The sequence below is a fragment of the Leucoraja erinacea genome, chromosome 8 (genome assembly GCF_028641065.1).
Source record: "Leucoraja erinacea ecotype New England chromosome 8, Leri_hhj_1, whole genome shotgun sequence".
Lineage (NCBI taxonomy): Eukaryota > Metazoa > Chordata > Chondrichthyes > Rajiformes > Rajidae > Leucoraja > Leucoraja erinaceus.
The window spans coordinates 37,131,249-37,149,924 of record NC_073384.1 but is presented as its reverse complement, the minus strand read 5'-3'; the positions used below and the strand labels follow the sequence as shown (position 1 = coordinate 37,149,924).

Here is an 18,676-nt window from a genome sequence, read left to right as displayed (position 1 = left end):
AACAGCAGTAGAGTTACCACCTTACAGTGACAGAGATTCGGGTTCGATCCTTACTACAGGTGCTGCCTGTATGGAGTTTGTACGTTCTCTCTGTGACCATGTTGGTTTTCTCTGGTTGCTCCAGTTTCCTCCAAAATTCCAAAGACTTTCAGGTTTGTAGGTTAATTGGCTACTGTAAATTGTAAATCGTCCGTAATGTGTAGGAAAATGCTAATAGAAACATAGTAAATAGGTGCAGGAATAGGCCATTCGACCCTTCGAGCCTGCACCGCCATTTAATATGATCATGGCTGATCATCCAACTCAGTATCCTGTACCTGCCTTCTCTCCATACCCCCTGAGCCCTTTAGCCACAAGGGCCACATCTAACTCCCTCTTAAATATAGCCAATGAACTGCCTCAACTACCTTCTGTGGCACGGAATTCCAGAGATTCACCACTCTCTGTGTGAAAAATGTTTTTCTCATCTCGGTCCTAAAAGATTTCTCCCTTATCCTTAAACTGTGACCCCTTGTTCAGGAACATCGGGAACAATCTTCCTGCATCTAGCCTGTCCAACCCCTTAAAAATTTTGTAAGTTTCTATAAGACCCCCCCTCAATCTTCTAAATTCTAGCGTGTACAAGCCGTGTCTATCCAGTCTTTCTTCATATGAAAGTCCTGACATCCCAGGAATCAGTCTGGTGAATCTTCTCTGTACTTCCTCTATGGCAAGAATGTCTTTCCTCAGATTATGAGACCAAAACTGTACGCAATACTCCAGGTGTGGTCTCACCAAGACCCTATACAACTTCAGTAGAACCTCCCTGCTCCTATACTCAAATCCTTTTGCTATGATGGTGTAAGGTGTGATCACAGGTCGGTGTGGACTCAGTGGGCCGAAGGGCCTGTTTCCACGCCGTATCTTTAAAGTCTAATGCAAAATGTTTAAATGAATGCAAACTTCCCTTGGGAGTATGTAGAAAGGAACTGCAGATGCTGTTTTACACTGAAGATAGATACAAAGTGCTGGAGTTACTCTGCAGCATCTCTGGAGAAAAAGGATGGGTGACATTTCAGGCAGGGACCCTTCTTCAGACTGGATCCCAACCCGAAACGTCACCCATACTTTTACTTCAGAGCTGCCTGACTCGCTGATTTACTCCAGTACTATGTGTAGGTATGTTACAAAACCTACCTGAATCGTGGCTGAGCATCTGCCCTACCCCGTGTGTGTGATTTTGGTGCTGTTTAGAGGGGGCGGGTTTAAAACGCGATTTTTACTAGGCTGTTCCAATCGAAAATGTTCAGCCTAGTAAATCATTAACGGAAAATCGCTGAAAGACCCCGTCGCAAAAGGTATTATTAGTTTTTATGGCCTTGTATAATATTTATAGTAGTTTAAAAATCACTCTCTCACTCCGCAACCTCTCGCAGCCCCAGGGTTTTATAAAGCAAACAATTAAAGGTATGTACCTTATTTTTACATTAAATGGGGCTTGTGTATAACCCTGTATATAAAGTTTTCTATAGCGAGTAGTTCATTTTGGGCTCTTTATATCCCGCAGTATTTTTCTGGGCACTTGAGGGCACAAATCCAGCGCAATGTGAACGTTCTAAACCAGCGCGTTCACAGGAACCCACTAGAAAGCCGATTTAAATTGACTTTAATTTACAGCAAATGAACACTAAATTCCTTCCATTTGGCCTATAAATTGATGTAAATGAGATTTTAAAATCATGTTTTATTGTGAATTATTTGTGAATATTATTTGGACACTTGGGCTATTTAAAAATGTTAATCATTTATTAAGAAATGGATAGATGTTTAGATCTGGTAATTGAAGTTTGAAATTAGCTACAATTGGGTAACTAACTAATTATATGCTTTAATTTCAGGTCATCCAAGTAAGATTATTTTATATTTGTTTCAGAATGCTTCAATCTATGATAACTGAAAATTTCATTCAGTTCTCTTAATTTTTAAGAAGGTTATGGGCTTTTGACTGTCCACGATCACAGCTTTTTTGTTATGTCCATAGAAAATCAATAGGGAACAAGATGCTAATTTCCGAGTATGAAAATGGCCATAACTTTTATATTACTTGAGATATGAAAGTGAATTAGGTGTCAAATTAAACTTTTTTTTTTTTTTTTTTTTTTTTTAAATTTTATTTTTATTAGAAGTACGGTAAATTACAATCCTACACAACACATATATCTTAATACATTTTTTGTACCGCTTCATTTTTTTTGAGCTTTAAGAAAAAGGTAGAAGTAAGGAAAGTAAAGAAAGTGCAAGAGAGTCGTGAAGTGCAAGAGTGTTGGGAAAAGACAGCCCCTTAGGAAAGAAGTTAGAGAAGGAAGTAAAGTGAGAAAATAGACCCTAGAAAAGAAAGAAAGAGAAAATAGAAACAATCGCTCTATTATATTATAACTTATTGTTATGCTTTATCTGATGGGATAAATTGCAGACTTGATTTTTTAAATCTCAAAATTTTGTAACATTGCTACTATGTGTCCATTCCTTGAGAGTTGACCTGCACTGTGGAACATGGTTTAAAAGTGGAAATAAGAACCAGCAGTTTCTGATGAACTTGTTCCTCCACCACCCTGAAGAATATTCCATAGCTTCCTAACGATCTGTCACACATTCTTATGTGCGCTGCAGATATACAACAAAACACAGGCATGGGAAATCTAGTTCATCTTCACTCACCAAGTTCATGATACAGATTATTACATTTCAAACCAGAACCAACGATACCATTATATGACCCATTAGACCAACAAGAGTGATACTTTATCTCTGTTTGATCTTTTGGAATAGTGGCAATAAAATATACGGTTGATATAAGAAGTTAAATTAATCTCATTTTATGAAGGGAAGTACAGATCATTTGTCATGTGCAGAAATCTGCTGTGAAAATTATGTTTTTTCTGCGTAAAGATATTAGAGAAATGTGATTACCTAGAAACAAGGTAATCAATTGTTCTCAATGAATTGCAATCCAAAAATCAATCAGTCCTGGAGTAAATCACATAGCAATCATTTCTGGGTGAAACAGTGACAGCCGCTAAATTAATTCGGGCACTTCTAGTCAGGATCCACGTTAAAACACCTGACTTTTCCCCAACGTCATGCACCAAATGACGTCAATTATGTAATCTATAATAGTAAGATTAAACGAGTACTTACCAGTACGAAGTTTGATCTGTATTTTATGAGGAGTTACGATGAGGGATTACGTGAAGAACCCGCTCAGTGCGCAGGCGCGGCATACTTCCAAGCAGCGGTGTGGAATCACAGATAGACACAATATTTGAAGTGAACATAGTAAAGATTAAGGAGACATCAGTTTACTAGTTTGATCTATATAATGAGGGTGGGAGCGGAGGGCACGTAATCCCTCATCGTAACTCCTCATAAAATACAGATCAAACTTCGTACTGGTAAGTACTCGTTTAATCTTACTATTTTACTTCGGAGTCACGTGAGTGACTACGTGAAGATTTCAAAGGTCTGTGATTTCAAACCGTGTAACAGCTTTATATCACTCGCTGCCGAAGTTCTTGAGGGAGGAAGTGGTATCTTAATGACCAAAGAATCTGTTTGTTTTCAAAACAAAAAGTGTTTATTAACAATAACAAAAATTCAAATGCTCCCCCCGGGCTTAAATTAAAGATTTGCAGTTTGTAAAATTTTCTCTGCAAACAGGTCTGGTTTCATCAGCGGTTTATTATAAAAATTACGGAATGTCGACTCCCTCGACCATCCTGCCGTATTTAGGATGTGGTCTATTGGGACGTCCATGCGTTCCGCCGCTGATGTTGATGCTGCCCTGGTGGAATGGGATTTAAAAATGTTAGTATCGATTCCCGCAGCTTTCAGCACCTGCTGTAGCCACCTTGAAATGGTTTGGCTAGTTACCCGTCCAAAAGGTTTTCTGTGGCTGACCCATAAGGCTTTTTCACTCCCTCTAAGTTTGTGGGTTATGTCTAAATATTTCTGGAGATGGGTCACAACACATAGCCTTGGTTCTCGTGGGTAGGCCCGGAATATTATCGGTGAATTGGGCATTCCTGGCCTGCTTTGTTTCACCAGATCTGGAATAACGAACGTGATGTAGTCTGGGGTAATTACCATGTTGTCCAGTCGTAGCTTGTGTAGTGACTGGACCCTTTGAGCGGATACGAGAGCCATGAGCATAAGTGTTTTTAGTGTAGACTCCTCTAGACTGAGGGATCCAGCTGGTGGCCATCCTCTGAGATATGATAACACCACACTAATATCCCATACATGGGTATACCTGGGTTTTGGGGGTTTGTTATTATAAATACCCTTTAGGAGTTTTATCACCAGTGGATGGGACCCTATGCTCTGGTGTCCTGCTGGTTTTAGATAAGCAGACAGGGCGCTTCGTGCTGCATTTACGGCACTGTAGCTCATCTTCTCATCATGGTGTAAGTGGGCCAGGAACTCCAACACGTCGGTGATTGTGGCTGTTTCATACGTTGTCCCTGCGTCCAAGCAGTATTTCTCCCATTTTTTGATGTACGTCAGGTACTGCTTCTTGGTGGAATTCCGCAGGGCTGCCGACATGGTGGTGATTGTTCTTTCTGATAATCCCAGTCCCTGGTAAGGTCTGTTTAGAACCTACAACCCAGGAGTTTAATATATTGATGGCATGGGTGACTCATGCCGGATACTGGGTGAGTCAGCAGTTGTGGGTTGCTTTGGAAAACCATTGGTGACTCGACCACCATGTCGTGAAGGACTAGGAACCATGGTTGGGTAGGCCAGTCGGGTACGACCAAAATTCCAGAAGCAGAGTCAGTCTGAATTTTCCGGAGTACCCGACTGATGAGGCAGAAGGGAGGGAAAGCATAGAAGAAGAAATTTCCCCAATCCAGCGTGAAAGCATCTACCGCTGCTGCCTCTGGGTCTGGTCCCCAAGCCACATACATAGGTAATTGGTGATTCAATCTTGATGCAAACAAATCGATATCTGGCGTTCCATATTGCTTAATAATTTTAGCAAAGATTTTTGGATCTAACATCCATTCGATGTTATCATTGAATTTTCGTGACCTGGTGTCTGCCACTGTATTTAGCTTACCTGGTAGATAGGCAGCTGATAACTAAATATGTCTTTTGACACACCATAGCCAGATTGCATTGACCAATTTGTCACATGATAATGATTTTATGCCACCCATGTGGTTAACGTAAGCCACCACCGTAGTATTATCGATCTGTAACCTAACATGCACGTGCTGCATTTTAGATGCATATGCTTTTAACCCATAGTAGGCGGCCAACATTTCCAAATAGTTGATGCCCAGTGAGTGTAGTAACGATGACTCTGAATTAGTCCATCTGCCACCTGTGCTGGATATGGAGTTAGTTGCTCCCCAGCCTAAAGCACTGGCATCTGTTTTGATAACTAAGTTAGGATTGGTGATGATAAGTGGGTAAATACATATTTCGGTCATAATGACCCGAACATCGATGCAGTGCATGTACCTTTGCTCTTTGTAGATTTTGATAGTGCAAAGGTCCGAATTGTGTAGATGGAATTGCTGCTATAATCATTCCAATTACTCTGGCAACTTGTCGAATTGTTGGTCGTTTATTGACTATTAAATTGTTGCATGATTGTGCTAATGCAACCATTTTTTCCCTTGGCAGAGTAACAGTCATATGGATTGAATTAATAGTGAAGCCTAAATAATCCATGGTAGTTGACGGCTTCAATTTTGATTTATCTGGGTGTAGGACGAACCCCAACATTTCAAGGAGCTGTTTAGTAGCTGAAACTGCTGCCACAGCTAATTCCTTGGTTTTTCCTAATATGAAAATATCGTCAAAATATGCCATGACTATATGTTTTTGTTTTCTTAATATTTTCATGGCTACTCTTAGTATTTTGGTAAATAATCTGGGGGCTGAGGTTAGGCCATTGGGCAATGCTTTATACTGCCATAGTTGCCCCATCCAGATAAATTTTAGGTATCTATAATGATCCTTGTGTATGGGTATTAGATAGCCGCCAGTGGCTGCTGCCCAGATATCGAACCCTCCTCGGGGGGAGTCGGGCAGGCACCAGTTCTCTTAGCGAGTCGCTTTTGTCTAGCAGCCATACTCGCAATTTTTCTCCTACTCCTGTTCAAAAAGCACTTACCTGAACGGTCTTGTTTTATCCTGCAGCTGGAGAGCCTGACTCCAGCTGCCGCCGCTGTTGCGCTACTGGCGTAATGCCGCGCCTGCGCACTGAGCGGGTTCTTCACGTAGTCACTCACGTGACTCCGAAATAAAATTCAAAGCTTTTCTTACATAAATTGATACCCCTAATAGTTTGGCTTTCGGTAAAATACAAAGAGAAAAAAAGAGAATGGATTGCAGTAACTCAGCGTGTTCAGGTGGCATCATTGGAGAGTATGGATAGGTACCATTTCGGGTCAGGACCCGTCTTCATTCTGAATATGAGTTTGAGTTTAGTTTATTGTCACGTGTACCGAAGTACATGAAACGTTTTGTTGTGTGCTAACCAATCAACGGAAAGACAATACATTACAAGTTCACTGATGCGATTCCTTTGCTACCTTAGGAGTATGGAATAGGTCATATCTGGGAGAGGACTTACGTTTAGAAAGGAGAAGCGGGGGAATTTCTTTAGCCTGAGGGTGGGGAATCTGTGGAATTCATTACCACACACGGCTGGGGAGGCCAAGTCAAAAGAGATTGATAGGTTCGTGATTGTAAGGGTGTCAAAGGCTGGTGGAGAAGGCAGGATAATGGGTTTGAGAGGGAAAGATAGATCAGCCATGATTGAATGGCAAAGTAGATTTGATGGGTCGAATGGCCTAATTCCGCTCATGATTTATTAATTTTCTGCTCATAGGGGAAAACATTCTGATCAGCTATAGAAAGCATCTGTAAAGAAAATTGCCCTACAGAGATAGAGTTTAAAGGACTTAAAAAAAAAAATCAAGATCATGGTAATCTACAAACTCCTACGACCTTCCATGACTATGTTCACGAATTCCTACGAACTCTTACGAGTATGTCTACGAATTCTCACGACTATTTCGATGCCCTCCTTACGAGTAAAAAGATGCAATTTCTTTCAACCCGACCATTTTTTACTCGTGGACATTTTTTAATCGGGCTGGAAAAAACGTCCCGACTTACCTGATGCCACGGGTACCTACGGCTGGCATAACGAGCCACTACGATATATCTACGAACTCCTACAGGCTCGTTACGAACATTCTGTGAGTTTGAATCAAGGGGAAAACTCGGGAGAATTCATGAATAACTCGTGAAAGTGGGACAGGCCCTTTAGCCAGTTCATCCTTCTTATATGGCCCCCAGTAGATCTTATGATCCACCTCACACCCTACTTTTCAGTGATCCTTTTGCCTAACTTAACTGCTTTTATATCCACAGAATAGTATGTCTTCTTAACCACTTTCTCAACCTACTCCGCCACCTTCAACAATTTATGCACGTCCAAAACCCGCACCATTTGCACAATAGCATACAGGACTTAAAATTATAGTATGGAAACAAGGAACTGCAGATGTAGGTTTACAAAAGAAAACAAAGTGCTGGAGTAACTCAGTGAGTCAGGCAGCATCGACTAGTGATCACCCATACACTAGTTCTATCCTACACACTATGGCCAATTTACAGAAGCCAATTAGCCAACAAACCTGCAGGTCTTTGGAATATGGGAGGAAACCGGAATACATGGAGAAAACCGAAAGTCACAGGGGAACGTGCAAATTCACACAGACAGCACCTAATGTTTAGGATTAAACCCAGTCTCTCGCTCTATGAGGAAGCAGTTCCACCAGCTGTGTCAATGTGCCACCCAATTTAACCTACAGCATGGAAACAAGCCCCCTGATTCCACACTGACCATTGATATATTATCCCACTTTCTCATCCACTCTCTACACACTAGTGCCAATTTAGAGGGCAATTTACCTAAAAACCTGGGTGCCTTTGGGTTGTAGGAGGAAACCAGAGTATCCAGTTGAAACACATGTGGTCATATTACCCCAGATGCCGGCAATCTGATGTAAAAACAAAACATGCTGGACATACTTAGCAGGACAGTTAATATATGGACAAAGAGATAGTGGTCAACAACTCAGCTTATTGACTTTTCAATTTAACCCAACATTTGTTAAAATAATTAGTATCCAATCTCCCTCATTTTCTCCGTCTCATTTCCTTCAATTTCTCCAATGCAAAGCCAAGTTATTTCTTTTTTGCAATGCACATTCTTCATCTTTTTTTTGACAATATCAGTTGCATATTTCTCAATTAAAAATATACATAGTTTGTAAAGAACAAACTTCAATTAACATTGTAATTCTGTATTGTAGAACACTGCACTTTACTTTAGAGCTTTTAGTGTGCATCCTGTTCTTACCAATTTAACTATCTTTTGTATAACCCTGCAGAACAATGCTTTTCTCATGAACATTTTTCTCTCATTTTCAGGCTGCCAGGTATAATAAAAATCTATCCATTGTAAAGGTACAAAACATTGAATCTTCAACATTAAGTTGTTTCAAATTTCACAAAATCTTCAGTGTTTCCCAATTAAAAATTCATCAATACATTGGGAGAAAAGGAGATGTGCATGAAGCATTTTGCCGTACTTACCAATGCCATCATTTGACCTTGCAGCAGACTGCATTCGAGTTAGAAATAACTCTTGACGCAGTTGTAACACTTCAGCTTTCCACGCCTCAGCCTTTAGCTTCCATTCTATTCCCTTCTGACACAAACTTTTAGCCAATTCCTCTGCATGTTCTCTGCTGTTCTTTTCTGGGGGGGTGCGGCCAATTATGGCCAGAGCTAGTGCTAATTTTGAGGTTTTTAGGTACCATGCTAGCACATCAGTAAGCTGCTGCCCTGCCATTAAGACAGAAAAAAATATATCATCAGAATTATACAACAGAACTAAATGATCACAACCTCAAATATTAGCTTTAAAAATTGGCACTGCATGACAAAACAGTTACGGCAAGAAAAAAAATAATTTCGTTTCAGGCATGGCTATCAGCTTAGTATTTTTTAACTAACAGATGGTACTATTTGAGACGAGTGATAATACATTTAATCTATTAATCATCGAGTCAGAGAGCACGGAAACAGGCCCTTCAGCCCAACGTACCCATGCTAACCAATATGTCCCATGTCAGATTCAGATTCAGATTCAATTTTAATTGTCATTGTCAGTGTACAGTACAGAGACAACGAAATGCATTAGTCCGACCGGTTTGGACCATACCCCTCTAAAAAATTCCTATCCATACACCTGTCCAAATGTCTTTTAAAATGTTGTTACAGTACTACCTCATCTGACAGCTCGTTCCACATATCCGCCACCCTCTGTGTGAAAAAGTTGTCCCTCGGGTTCCTATGAAATCTTTTCTCTCTCGGGTTTAAGGTCCTCTGGTTCTTGATTTCCCTACTCTGGGTAAAAAACCGTTCATTTACTCCTTCTATTCCCTCATAATCTTATGCACCTCCATAAAATCACCCCTCATATTCCTGCGCTCCAAGGAATAAAGTTCTAGCCGCCTGTCCAAACACTCCCTATAGCTCAGGCCCTCGTGTCCTGGCAACATAATATGAAGAATGCACTAAGAAATGCACTATTAATAGCAAGAATGTCTTATTCTATACTACTACATAATTTTAATGCAAGATTACTATTCCTTACATATAGCATGAATTTTGTTGTTGAGCAGTATGCTGTACTATTTTTTAAGCAGTACAGCATACAGAAAAGCGTATGAGTAGGAATTAATTTCAATAGCGGATAACATCCTGAATTAGTTAGCTGAACAGTTTAAAGGGTCTATAATAGTAAGCATGCTATTTAAAGCTAATTGGAAATATTATTTGCCTTTGGCAACTCAATTCAAAACAAACCATTTCGAGACTTTACAGCATGCACTATATGTCACCTTATTTCCCAAATGCTGTGCAGAAAATGAATGGTAATCCAGGATGCTTTTGTTAATTCTTTATTACTTCCACTTGAAAAATGACCTTCGAACAAATTTTCAGATTGGATATAAATCACCAGGTTACGAAAGAACTTGGAAAAAAAGGGCTCTGTGCTGGTTGGTACTGCTATAGCTTAGTTTAGTTTAGTTTAGAGTCAGCGCATAAACAGGCCCTTCGCCCACCAACCGGTGATCTCCATACACTAGTATTATCCTACACACTAGGGACAATTTATAATATTTACCAAAGCCAATTAACCTACAAACTTGTAAGTCTTTAGAGTGTGGGAAGAAACCGGAGCATCCGGAGATAATTCACACGGTCGCAGGGAGAAGGAAGCACGGTTGCAGGGAGAACTCTGTACAGACAGTACCCATCATCAAGATCGAACCTGGGTCTCTGGCACTGTAAGGCAGCAACTGTACCACTGCACCACCATGCCGCATTTGCTGTGCTTTCTGAAGATGTATTAGTGACTTTCCACTGCATTAAATATTTATTTTAGCTGCCTTTAACCACCAGATTGGGACCCAAAACATCACCTATCCATGTTCTCCAGAGATGCTGCCTGACCCTCTGAGTTACTCCAGAACTGTGTGTCAATATTTGGTTATAAACTAGCATCTAGAGTTCCTTGTTACTGCAATAGAATAGTACAGCCCACAATGACCCTGACAATCATGTTAAACAAATCTCCATTGCCTGCACATGATCTATATCCCTCCGTCCCCTGCATATCAATGTGCTCATCTAAAAGTCTCTTAAATACCCCTATTTACTTTACATGCAAAATGCGATTTCATCATTTTGTTTCAAAAATAATATACATCATTTTTCAATCTGTAATTAAGCTGATACAGCAGCAACTCATTCTTTATATTGCCTTGCACATACAAGGTACTTAGGCAAGATTGAGCAGGATGTTTTAAACAAAGTGAACAAGAGCAAAGAAAATATAAATATCTACAAATAATGCTGCAAGCACTCCAGTCAGCCAGTACCTGTGGAAGAAGAAACAGATTACAGACCTGGATAAGGATGACAATATAACAAGCTTTAGGAAGGTTTGGAGAAAGGTTAAAGGGAGCAATGGGGTTTAAAAAACCCAAAAAGGGCTGTAATACAGCAGTGTTCGGACATCCTTGCCTTGGAAGCCCATAAGTAAAATAGCCCATAAAATAGAAAGACTGGATAGACTTGCTTTATACTCTCTAGAATTTAGAAGATTGAGAGGGGATCTTATAGAAACTTACAAAATTCTTAAGGGGTTGGACAGGCTAGATGCAGGAAGATTGTTCCAGATGTTAGGGAAGTCCAGGACAAGGGGTCACAGCTTAAGGATAAGGGGGAAATCCTTTAAAACCGAGATGAGAAGAACTTTTTTCACACAGAGAGTGGTGAATCTCTGGAACTCTCTGCCGCAGAGGGTAGTCGAGGCCAGTTCATTGGCTATAGTGAAGAGGGAGTTAGATGTGGCCCTTGTGGCTAAGGGGATCAGAGGGTTATGGAGAGAAGGCAGGTACGGGATACTGAGTTGGATGATCAGCCATGATCATATTGAATGGCGGTGCAGGCTCGAAGGGCCGAATGGCCTACTCCTGCACCTAATTTCTATGTTTCTATAAGTGGAAAAGTCTCTTATGCATCCCAGATCCGGTAAACCAGGAGCATTGCAGTATCCTATCGTTGGGAGATAGTGTGCAGTGAAGCACCAAATGGTGGGAATCTGGGAAAAGCAATTCTTGAAGACAAGAATCCGCAGGAGGAGATGATTCTGATGGTAGGCAGGGCTAACTTACTGCAGGAAGTCCTGGATCTGGGGAAAGTGCTCCAGTCTGAGGAATGTGCAGTAGTTTGCCAGGACAAAATTAGTGCCGAATGTGATGCAACTTTAAACTTTATTATATTTACAAACTATTAGGTTTAAAGATTGCATCTACTACTGTGTGCACTGTGAGAACATTTCAGGGCTTGCTGCAACATAGATCATAGCTGGAGCCCATAGCCTGCATCTACATTGCAGCAACCACCTCAAGATATTGTTCATTTTATCTGGTGGAGAAGATAGATCCTGCCTGCACAGGCACGAGGGACAAATCTCCAGATAGAGATAGAGGGACGAATATATTCAATGTGGCACTCATCCCAGTGTCTATTTTTATGTGCTGCTGCACAAAACTAAGATCCCATCATGTTATAGCTAGAGGGAATGAGGTATAAAAATGCTTATCGTGGGATACAAATATGCTGGGAATCTTATAGAAAACACAGCTCTTACTGCAGATGCACCATAAAACGCATGCTGCTGGGTGCTCGATTTGGGAACAGTTGTACCCAAGACTGCAAGAAATTCTAGAGAATTTGTAGATGTAGCCCAGTCCATCACACAGACTAGTCTTCCGATCATTGAATCCATCTACATTTCACACAGCCTGGAAAAGCAGCCAACATAATCAAAGATTTATCCTATCCGGTCATTCCTTCTCTCCCTGTTCCCATCCGGCAGAAGGTACAGAAGCTTGAGAATGTGCACCACCAGACTCTAAACTAAAGAACAGCTTCTTCATCTCTGTTATCAGGCTTCTGAGCAGTCCTTCCATAAGCTATGGTACTATCCAATTCACCTCTACACCACTGCGGACATTGGACGTTGTCTATGGAACTGATGTGCTACAATGTTGAGAACTATATTTTGCACCTATATCTTCCCCTTTATTCTACCTATTGTATTTGAATTTGACTTATGTATTCATGAATCTAGTATTATCTGATCAGTTGGATCGCATGCAAAAGCTTTTCACTGTACCTCAGTACACGTGACAATAATAAACCTAAACCTACCATCAGAAGTGCATTTTCAAATAGACATTAATTTTACAAGAATAGCTCTTAGAACACCTACAATGCTAAATGCCTGTAATTAGCAAATCCACTCTCCCTCTGAATAAGTCTGTAAAAGAAACAAACTACAGGTGAATCCTTGCTCAACACGTAATTTAACTGGGCTGGCACCTTTCAGGGTTCCTTGTACACCAGATCCCTCTGTTCCTCAATACTCCACAGAGCCCTATTATGGCGCCAAAGCCGGGTGACTCATTGCGTGCTGATCCTAAAAGTGGATCTGCAATCATTCATTACAATCACTCCACCCCTTCAAACCTCTACTCCTACAGCAGCATTTCTTACTCTGTGCTCTACTTAATCCCCTCTCAGATTTGTTGATTCTCTCGGGACCAAAAGTCTTACCGGAACGACCATCTACCTCATTGGAGACCCTCGAGGTAAATGCACTAAATGTTATTCTCTTTATCCTGTATCTGTACCTTGTGGATGACTCGATTATAACCATATAATTGTAATTAAGTATAGTCTATCTGCTGACTGGATTACAATTCAATTCAATGAACTTTATTTTTCCGTTAGGAACTTTGGTTTCTGCAACCATACAACAAAAGGAAACAATTCCACAAGACACACAACCAAACTCAATTTACACAGACATCCATCACAGTGAATCTCCTCCTCATTGTGATGGAAGGCAAAGTCTTGTCTCTCCCCTGCTCTCCATCCATGGATTACATGCAACAAAAAAGCTTTTCACTGTTGTTGACAAAATGTTTAAGAAGGAACTGCAGATGCTGGAAAATCGAAGGTAGACAAAAATGCTGGAGAAATTCAGTGGGTGAGGCAGCATCTATGGAGCGAAGAGATGCTGCCTCAGCCGCTGAGTTTCTCCAGCATTTTTGTCTACCTTCGATTTTACAGCATCTGCAGTTCCTTCTTAAACATTTTGTCTACTCCACTGCAAAATCCTATTTCCTTTGCTCCATCGATGCTGCCTCACCCGCTGAGTTTCTCCAGCATTTTTGTCTACCTTTGATTTTCCAGCATCTGCAGTTCCTTCTTAAACATTTCACTGTACCTCAGTACACATGACAATAAACTAAACTAACCATTTAATTTTAGGCCTCCCAAAATGTTTGCGCCTTGTACTTTGGAGGATAAAATTCTAATTGCCCATCTTACCAACTCATTAATATCGTATTATTGCCTACATCAATCCTGACTATTAACTAAACTTGGCATCTTCGTGTCACCTGCACATGTGCTCATCTTATCATCTACGTTCATACCCAATGTATATAACAAACAGCACAAATGCTATCACCAATCCTTGTGGCACATCACTGGTCACAGGCTTCCAATCACCAAACAGCACTTCATCATCACCTCTACCAAGCCAACTTGTCTTGGTTCTCTGGGTTCAAACCTTATGCATCAGTTTCCCGGGTGGGATTTTGTCGAAGGCCTGACTTAAGTTGAAGCAGACTACATCAACCTCCCTCTTCATATTTGTTTGAATGCTGAAAACATTAAAAAAAACACAGCTATTTGTCATCCTGTGTGCTGGTTATCTTTTAAATAAAAACTGAGTGATAAGAATGTGAACGATGCATTTTAGTTGCCTATACTGTGGAATTTAGCTTTAAGGGCTTTAAGCCAAGATCATATTGCTCTCTGCATCTGTTGCAACAACAGGGGGTAAATGGATATGCACTGTGACATCCAGTTTTTTAGAAAACACATAAGCATAGTGCCACAGAAGGGGCCATTGAGTCCAGAGTTCATGTCAACTCTTAATAAAGCAGTCCGATTGCCCCCACCACACTTTCCCCCAGTACTCACAAATCTCTTCCCAATTGACTTGTGATAGCATTGACAAATTCAATTTGCCCTATTCCTTAAAATGACCACTGCTTTTCGTTACCTACTCTATCTAAGTCAATTCCGTTCATGTACATCTTTGTCAAATCTCCACTTAACCTTCGTCACTCCAAATGCAATGTCAATAGTTCCAGACTAACTTCCAGTTGGCATCTGTCATCTCTGGAACCATAGTAGAGACTTGTGCAAGTTCCAGGATGCAGAATTCTGCATCGCAAACCCACTTCAGACACAAAATATCACTGTGATATTAGTTCTCCCTCATGTCTCCAACCTCTGCCATCTAGTTGTTATCCGACTACCACCACCCCTAACTGAATGGCAAGGCAATCTTTAATTCCAGTGCACAAACTTTCAAGTTCCTCTTAAACAGTGGTGCCAAAAATTGAATTCAAAACTGCCGGGGGGAACCGAACTTGCGTTTAACATAGGTTTAGCAAACATACTGAACTTTACCATCTGCCAGTTTACCATCCACCTATCTTGCCAACTCATTGATATCGTCCTACAATAATCCTCACTCTTAACTATACCTTGAATTTTCACATCACCTGCAAACCTACTCATCTTTCTTTTTTGGTTCATATCAAAATCCTTAACATATATTACAACACCAAGAATCCCATCGCTAATCCCTGTGGCACACCACTGGTCAGCACTAAACTACACTTCATCATCACTTTCTGTTTCCTCTTACCAAGCCAACTTGCCTAGCTTTATAAATGTACTAGACCAATGGCAGACCCGTTGGGTCTGCTCCCCCAACGCAGCCGTTCCCTACCCGTAGCCGTTCCCTACCCGCAGCCCCCACGGGAGACGTGGACCTCGAATTGAAGCCGTTCTTGAAAGGCCAAATTAAATGGCGTCTCATGAGGTTGAGAGGGATCTGATTAAAAACGTGAACTTAAAGGCGACGAAATGTAATGAGGAGCAGATATTTAGAAAGAAAAGCGAAATATCCACCGAAATGGAAAAGACCTGGGAGATTGAGCGTCTGGATTCGGCGTGGCAGTGAATCAAAGGAAGAAAGTAAAAGGATCCATTCCGTTTGGACATCTGCTAGCATCGGCCAATCCGATTGGACATCTGCGAGCATCGGCCGTTCCGATTGGACATCTGCGAGTATTGGACACGAATCAAATGGCAGAAAGGCAGCCAGTCGTCAGGCACAGAGATAGATAGATAGCTAGATGTACTTGTATCATCCTATCCTGTATAGACAATTGCTGCTTCAATGTACAAATCAAAGTCTGCATAGCTGGAATGGCACCGGGATACATTTGCTCAGTTTAAATTCAGTGTTAGCTGGAAGTTTAACCACTGAGAAGCCTAGGTGCCATGTTTTTAGTTTTACCTGAACACGTAGTGAAAAATTGACCTTACACCCGCCATAAAAACAACCAGACCTTGAATCGTGTTAAGTTCCTTTCTGACTCGGAGAAAAGGGGCAGCACTTTGGCACAGCTGGTAGAGCTACAGCCTCACTAGCATCAGAGACAGATATTTTAAAGGCATAGATTCTTGATTAGTACAGATGCCAGGGGTTATGGGGAGAAGGAATAATAATAATAATAATAATATTTTATTGTCATTGCACATAAGTGCAACGAGATTTGGGTATGCAGCTTCCATCCGATGTCATAACTTAAATAACTAATAAAATTTAGATTTAGATACCCCGAGAACATGGTTTATAAAAAGAACATTAATACAGTAAAACAGTCAAAACAGACTAAAGTGCAGATGTGTCTGTGCGACGTGACCATCCGGGGGAGACAGTCCATGGAGGTGAGGGGCACTCAGCAGGGCCGGTTCAGAGCAGCTATAGCTCTGGGAATGAAGGTGTTCCTGAGTCTGGAGGTGCGGGCGTACAAGGCCTTATAACGTCTGCCGGAAGGTTAAGATAGGGAAAGATAGATCAGCCATGATTGATTGTCAGAGTGGACCTGATGGGCCGAAAGGCCTATTTCTGCTTCTATCACTTATGAACCCAGGTTTTTATCCTGACCTTTTGTACTTTCTGTGTGGAGTCTGCACGTTCTCCGTGACCACTTGGGTTTGCTCCGGGTGCTCGTTTCCTCCCACATCCCAGACGTGTGGGTTTGTAGGTTAATTGGCCTCTGTAAATCGACCCTAGTGTGTTAGGAGTGGATGCGAAAGAGGGATAATGTAGAAGAGAGATAATTCCATAATATTGTAAAGTGTCCCTAGTGTAGGATAGCTCGACTGGGGTGATCGTTGGTCGGCACGGACTCAGTGGGCAGAAGGGCCTGTATGGATCGCTAACTCTAAAGTAAAGTCTAAAGGGTGATCAAGAGTCAGCATGGACTCAGTGGGCCGATGGCCGTTACCATACTGTGTCTCTAAACTAAACTAATAGGCCTGTCAACAATGCATTCCTACCTCTTGTTTTGGGTGCCATTTTCACCGCAGCCTGGAGAAGCTAAATACTCTGGTGTGCATGAATTCTACCCAAGACCTGGCTCAAAATCAACTAAACCATTCAATGGGAAAGATACTCAAATATTCTGATTAAGTTTTCACATCTATGGGGAATGAACAATTGAAATGTAGGTTCCTAAGCAAAGATAATTTATTTAGAGTGTTGAACAGTAATCCTCTGGAAACTGTTTAGACCTTTGAAGAATGTGTCATTGCATTGCATATTGGTAATTTGGGGGAAATGTTGTTTAACCAAGGTGGAGGAATTGATCCTGGGAATATATCCAGGAGTAATATATCTAGCCAGAGACAATCCCATCGGTCAGGACTGCTGTTCATCGCTGCTTCTATGATGCACTGCTGCTGTTTTGCCTGTGCAATATTCTTTGGGTCAAGTAAGCTTCGATACTCCCGTGAGGGAGAGTCCCCTCTGGGGGATGGGGAAGAAGGGGCATCCCTCCCCTCCGCCAGGCCAGCAGTATGGGCACTCCGGGGGCCCTCGGCGTGGACACCCCCCTCATCCCCTCCCTCAGGCCCGCAATGTGGGCGCTCCTTCGAGGGAGCACCACGGTGAGGGCGCTGCACTCGGCTCGTCCCGTCCCCGCCGGTCCCGGAGAGCCACTCACTCTGACTGACCCGCTCCCCCTCCGGCGCCGCCGGGACAGTCCGGTCGTCGCGCTCCGCCGCCGCCGCCATGGCAACGCCAACAGAGCGCGGGGGGGCACGTGCCTTCACACCTGGCCGGGCACCGCCCGCGTTGACGTCAGACCAACCCCCCCGCGTGACCCCGCCCAAAGTAATCGCCGTCCGCCTTTCTAGTTTGAAACCCCGACGGCGCAGACCGACTACACCTCAGGTAATAAACTATGGATTGTTGTCTGAAGAAGGGTCTCGACCCGAAGCGGCACAACACTCATTCCTTCTCTCCAGAGATGCTGCCTGTCCCGCTGAGTGACTCCAGCATGTTGTGTCTATTTTCAACATATTGGAGCCTTTATTGCCCCTCCAAAAGCCAAAAGCCACGACTTTAAACGTTAAACATTTTTATTTTGTAATTTGGGATTTCCCTCTAGATTCACGATTAGCTTTTTCACGTTATCAGTCTACTGAAAGATGCTCCCATAAGATAGCAATGTTACAACATTTTGAGATTTAAAAAATCAAATCTTTAATTTATCCCATCAGATAAAGCATAAAAAGAAGTTTAATTTGACACCTAATTCACTTTCATATCTTCAGTATTAAAAAGGTTATGGCCATTTTCATACTCGGAAATTGGCATCTTGTTCCCTATTGCTTTTTCATTGACTTCACACAAAAGCTGTGATCGAGAACATTTAAAAGCTGATAACTTTCTTAAAATTTAAGAGAACTGAAAGAAATTATTAGTTATTACAGATTGAAGCATTCTGAAACAAATATGAAACAATCTTACTTAGATGACTTGAAATTAAAGCATATAATTAGTTAGTTACCTAATTGTAGCTAATTA

At 41.6% G+C, this 18,676-nt stretch overlaps 1 protein-coding gene across 2 annotated transcripts in view; it reads right to left on the bottom strand.

Moving 5' to 3' along the window:
* Positions 1-18,676, bottom strand: part of mei4 (meiosis-specific, MEI4 homolog (S. cerevisiae)) — a 249,067-nt gene that overhangs the window by 160,186 nt on the left and 70,205 nt on the right. For both annotated transcript variants that reach the window (XM_055639475.1, XM_055639476.1), the window contains exon 2: positions 8,662-8,913. In XM_055639475.1, the coding sequence (XP_055495450.1) occupies positions 8,662-8,913 (252 nt within the window). The remainder of the gene's footprint in view (positions 1-8,661; positions 8,914-18,676) is intronic.